This window comes from Chenopodium album, chromosome 27 (assembly GCF_948465745.1).
Source record: "Chenopodium album chromosome 27, dcCheAlbu1.1, whole genome shotgun sequence".
Classification (NCBI taxonomy): domain Eukaryota; kingdom Viridiplantae; phylum Streptophyta; class Magnoliopsida; order Caryophyllales; family Amaranthaceae; genus Chenopodium; species Chenopodium album.
Window position 1 is genome coordinate 7,840,612 of NC_137860.1, and position 6,130 is coordinate 7,846,741.

At 37.3% G+C, this 6,130-nt stretch overlaps 1 protein-coding gene across 1 annotated transcript; it reads left to right on the forward strand.

Annotated features, from left to right (window-relative positions):
• The first annotated feature begins 614 nt into the window (after positions 1–614).
• On the forward strand, positions 615–6,130 carry LOC145621209 (uncharacterized). Its single transcript, XM_081675951.1, has 3 exons — positions 615–1,159; positions 1,789–1,812; positions 5,448–6,130. The coding sequence occupies exons 1-3, from the start codon at positions 922–924 to the stop codon at positions 5,792–5,794; spliced, it is 609 nt and encodes a 202-aa protein (XP_081532077.1). The 5' UTR covers positions 615–921; the 3' UTR covers positions 5,795–6,130.

A 6,130-nucleotide genomic window follows, 5' to 3' on the forward strand; every position in this document is an offset into this window, starting at 1 on the left:
ACAATCAACAAGCATATGAAAAACAAATGAAATCAACTAAAATCAAACTATATATTGAATCAAAGAAGAGTAAACCTTACAATACTTGATCAAAGATCAATTGAAATGAAGAAATCTTGACTCATCAACAATTTACCATGAATTTCTTTCTCTTCAAAACTAGAGTTTCTCTCTCTAAAAATATGATAAAAAGTTCTAATTCTAATATCTAATGACTACCTAATTACTTCCCTCTCTAGAAATAGAAGGGAAGACTATATATAGCAAAGATACAAAGGAAAAGTCGGTTAGATCGTCCAAAAATAAACCTCGGGAGGCGCGGGTGCATGGAGAAGGGTACGGACAGAGCACCCAGGTAGGTGCGGCCGCACCTAGCAGGTGTGCGGCCGCACCACAGCCGTGCGCGCCCGCACCTGGCTGGGTCTCCCTTCTCCCCTTCTTCGACCTTGCTCATCCTTGTGCGCATGACTAGGTGATGGTGATGAACATCAAAATATGCAGTCTTGAAATGAGTATTATGGTGGGTTTGTGGCAAAGATGACGCCCCCACCGCATATGTGTACCAGTCTCTAGACTTGCCCCTTGAGTTCCTTCCAACTTGAAGCTCCAAAAGCTAACACAAGGCATCCAACATTATGAGAAATGTAGGAGGGATGCTCGGAAATCTTTGGAAACTCTATCACAACCTAAAAACAAACGAAAACAAACATATGGTATAAGATAACGAATCATAGAGCAATATTTGAAATTTTTTTAACTATTAAAGAACATTTTTATTTTATTTTTTTAGAAGAATATTTTCTTCAGTGATAGTATACCACTCTCAGTGCGGCCAACCGACAGTCCAAAAGTGACGAACGCTGTGATTGCGAATCGAAGGAAAATTTGCAGCAGCAACAAAGCTTGAGAAACAGGACAACAATGGCGGTTATTCAGCAAAGATTTTGTAATCCAAAAGTATTGAAGCTAACTCTAGGGTTTATCGCTCTCTCTATTGCTGCCTACATTGTCGGACCTCCTCTCTATTGGCAATTCTTAGAGGGTTCTGCCCCTGTTTCTCTCTCCTCTTCTTCTTCTTCATCTTCTTCTTCAACTACGCCTTCTTGTCCTCCTTGCACTTGTAATTGCGATTCTCCTCCTCTCATTTCTATTCCTGATGGTATGTTCTTCAGATCTCAATTTAACTTTTTTTGGGAAATTTTCAGTTTTTTATTCTTCAATTTGAATATTTGATTGGTTTTAATTGGTGGGTATTTCTGATTTATAGTTCGATTTGCTGTTAATGTTAACTAGGTGATTGATTTATTGTTTGTTTGTTTTGGGGTTTATTTGATAATTATTATGCTGTTTGATCTTTCCTGGGATTTGATTTGGGGTTCATTGTATTTGTTTTAATTGATGGGTGATTCTGACTTTTGCGCAAATCATGAATTGATAAAATTTAATTTTTATTTGTTTTTGGGAGGAAAAGTTTGTGATCTTCAGTGTTTCACATTCTATTTGGTTTAGATTGAAGTTCTTTGATTTGGGTTGGTAATAAACAAAATTAGGTTTTCAGGATTCATTGTTTAAACATTTGAATGATGATATCTTGAATGTTGGAGTATTTATTCTGCTATGATAACTATGATTTTGGTTTTCGAATACTGAAGAAGGTTAATAAATCTTAGTAACATTTCTGAATTTGATAATGTTGGTTTTTTTTTACTTGTTCTTTGAGCTCTGATTACCTTTTCATCATATTGAGACTTTGGTTAATTTGTTCATTATCTTTGTTTGTTATTGCAGGGCTCAGCAATATTTCCTTTACAGGTTTGTCATCCTTCTTTGTTATGGCTTCGTAAATACACATCGGATGAGAACATATTACTTTCTGTCTTCGCCCTCTTTGATATCATATTATGATGTATTGAATATAAGTCATAATGTGTAGTGGCATATAGAGGAGGTATATCATGGATATTGGCCTTTTATGTGTATCATAAGCATTAAGCAGTACTTGAAAGATGATTATTTGATGCTATTGGTAGCTTGTTGTTGCTTCTGCGTGGTACTATGTGATCATATGTTGTGCAAATCATTATACTACCTCCTCCACACAAGGCACAAAATATTAGGCTGGTATTTACTTTGGCGGTCTTACTTAGATTGTCTTGGCTTGACAACTTGCACTTGTATAAATTATCGAGTTTAGATGTATAAAAATAATGTGTCTGCGTCATGATAAATAGCTAAATAGCTATACTTGATTACTGTATCATTCTTCGTCCAACTCATAAAGCTCCAAGAATTACTTTAACTTGCATTACTTGAAAGATGATGAAGTCACAATTAGTGAGTTCATTATGGAAATTGTTACTTTGGCCTTAACCCTTTATGAGAAGTATAACCTTGAAGTCTTAACCCAACCACCTTGGATTGTTCACTTGGGCTTAGCCCATCTTCTTGGATTTGAAAAATACCAACCTCTCTTTGACAAGTATAGAGATGTGATGAAGAAAAATGGGTTGTGGAATGAAATACACCATCATGAAGGGAAATGGTTAGCAAACTTGTTTAGTCTTAAGAGAAACTTGTACTATGTGAAACGTAAGTATGAACCTAGGAGAAGAATTGTGAGGTTTCCTAAACTCCCAGATAATACTACCATGAGAGAAGATGAGCAAATGTACTACTTGAATGCCCAACTCCCTTTTTCATACCCCAAGGATCCCAATGGGTTTGTGTCATCCAGTAATGAGTCCATATCACCTCTTGGTAGGAGCAAGAATTACCCTTCTCCTACTCGTATTCTAACCTATGAACCTCCAAATCGTCCAAGTCCAAAGTCCACTTTCATGTTGTAAAATGGCCCAGGATCGAAGCCGCCAAACAAAAATCACCTAGTTCAAAAGCCCAATGCTTCTTCAAACCAACCTCGTGGTAATGTGAGCCCAATCAAAAGCCCATGTTACTCTCCTTATGCATGCCCGGATGGTAATCTAAGTGAATCGGGTCAAGTTCAGTCCGTACTCTAAGCTATAGTGGCTATAACCCAACTTTCATGACTGACCCAAGTGATAGGGATAAGTCCAAGCGAGATGATCCTAACTATGGTCAAAATGAAGATGACTATGTTGAAAGTGTTGCTTGCATAATTGAGCTATGATTATGTTTATTGCTTTCAATAATTGCCTTAGATGGCAAAGTTGTACTTTTCTTTAATTATTAGTGAAATGATGTAATTTTATTGAAATTTTCTCTATGTTACTAAGCGAATTAAATGCAGTAACATAGTGAAAATTGGACTTGGTGATTTTTGTTTGGCGGCTTCGGTAGTATTTTTTGGGAGTTTAGGAAACCTCACAATTCTCCTCCTAGTTTCATACTTACGCTTCACATAGTATAAGTTTTTCTTAAGGCCAGACATGTTTGCTAACCATTTTCCTTCATGATGGTGTTTTACATTCCACAATCCATTCTTCTGGATCACATCCCCATACTTGTCAAAGAGAGGTTGATATTTTCAACTCTAGGTAGATGGGCTAAGGCCAAGAGAACCATTCAAGCTGGTTGGGCCAAGACTTCCAAGTTATACTTCTCATAAAGGGTTAAGGCCAAAGTAACAATTCTAGTCATGAACTCACTAATTGTGATTTCATCATCTTTCAAGTAATGCTAAAGTAATTCTTAGAGCTTTATGAGGTTAGCTATTTATCATGACGCAGACACATTATTTTTATACATCTAAACTCGATAATTTATTAAAGTGCAAGTTGCCAAGCCAAGACAATCTAAGTAAGTGACCCCAAATTAAACACCAACCTAATATTTTGTGCCTTATGTGGAGGAGGTAGTATAATGATTTGCGAAACATATGATCAGATAGTACCAAGCAGAAGCAAGAACAAGCTACCAATAGCATCAAGCAATTTTCTTTACCTTATTCCACCTCCAAAACCTCGAAATTGGGTTTATGAGGCCAAATTCGACTAGAGTTTTCATAGTCGAATTTCACTTAAAAACCTTCGTTTTGCGCCGTTGATGTTGCTGTCTTGTCGATGTTGGTGTTGTTGCGGCGGTGGTTAGTGCTGGCTGTGGTAGTGGCTGGCGGTAGGTGGTAGTTAGAAAGATAGGGGAAAGAAGATGAGAGAAGGAGAACAAGAATAAGGAGAAAAAGAGAACAGGAAGAGGAAATAGAAGGAGAATGAGAACGAGGAGAAGAAGAGGAAAGAGAAGGAGATCAGAGAAAAAGGGAAAGGGATATAGAAAGAGAAGGGGGAAAGGAAAGAAAAGAGGCCGAAAAGGAGGGGGGGGATCGTTAGGGTTTTTATTTAAAAGTTTTTTTTCTTCTTTTTTTATTTTAAATTATTCGGAATAAAAATCCGTCGGAAATTGTACTTGCTGACGGAAAAATCCGTCGTAAGGTACATAAATTCTGACGGATTATTTTCCGTCGGAAATTTCCAACGGATCTGCGACGGATTTATTGAATTCGTCGGAAATTTCCGACAGAATTAAAATCCGGAGATTTTCCGATTTTTCTGACGGAATAATGTGTCCGTCGGAAACCGACCTAATTCTAGTAGTGTTCCTTGCATCATGTTTATCTTTTAGTTGCTTTAAATGACTAATGTACATGTGCTTGTAGCTATCTTAAATCCGTAACTACAGGATTGTCTTGTTTGGGATTCATGTTTTGGGATTGTTATTTTTATTTTCCAAGTGCTTTGTATCTAAATTAAGTCATCTTTCCCTTCCAAATTTCATCTTCTTCTGCACGGTTTTGGCTAACTAGAAGATTTCATAACTTAATGAATATGGTGGTATTGAAATCTTCCCTTGCTGTACTTCCTCAATTATTCCATCTATATGTATTATACAGTGATTTCTGGTAATGTTTGTTTTCCCTCCTAAAGTTTCCTGTGAAACTTATTTATCCTGTTACATACATTTAATAAATGCGGTACATAATTCGTCAAAACTCTTATATAATGACTGCATTGGAATTAAAGCTTAGATAATGAATGCTCAGCATTTTTGTTATTTGTTTTAGTTTTACTTTGATTTAATAGAACAAGCCTGGCTTGATTATTAGTTTATCTCCTACTTTGTTGCTATGAGTCCTGTAACACATCCCTCATGCTTGGGTCCATCCTAGATGTGCACAAGCTTTGCTTTTGAAGTGTTAATGTGTTTTGAACTTTCAAGAGTTAATCTACGCTATTCTCCCAATCCACTTGGGTTCTGGGCTGCACTTTGAATTTATAAAGACACAACTTATGTGCTTTGACATAGCGTGTCTGCTGCACTTTAATGGTGGCAGGAGTGCCTTTGGTTGAGTACTGAGTACTTTGAAGTGATGTGCGTATCTAGCTTGGACAATTTCCATCTAGTTTTGCTATGTCAAGCTTACCTGAAATTACTTTATCCCGATACTGTTACTGATGCATTTTTATTATAATCAGATTGTTCAAAGCATGATCCAGGGGTCAGTGAAGATACTGAGAAGAATTTTGCTGAATTGCTAGCTGAGGAATTGAAATTACGAGAAGCTGAAGCTGCAGAAAATCAGAAGCGTGCTGACATGGCTTTGCTGGAAGCTAAGAAGATCACTTCCCAATACCAAAAGGAGGCAGACAAGTGCAATTCAGGAATGGAAACCTGTGAGGAAGCCAGGGAGAAGGCTGAAGCAGCTTTGGTGTCACAGAAGAAATTAACTGCACTTTGGGAACAACGGGCTTGCCAAAAAGGATGGAAGGATGGAGTTACTAAGTCCGGTGCTCAGTTGCAGGGAAATGTTCAGTCTGTATAGTATGCTCTGTAGTTATTCAGAAGACTCGCACCTGAACCTTTATCACAGATACTGAATTACAGCCTAAAATACCCATTCAGGGTGTATGGCCCCCACAAATCCACGAGCTGCTTGTTGCTTACTGTCATCATAACCATCGAGAATTTATCGCTGGAGCTTGGATAGTTGTCTGAACACATTCAGCATAACAAGATGTGCATACTTGCTTTAAATTTAATTTTGTAAACTCGAAGAATCCACTTTAGCCTACTGAAAATGTAATGAAGATTCTCAACAGCAACTTAGTGTTTTGTCTAATTATACTACCTCCGGTTCATATTACTCGCAACAAAAGGG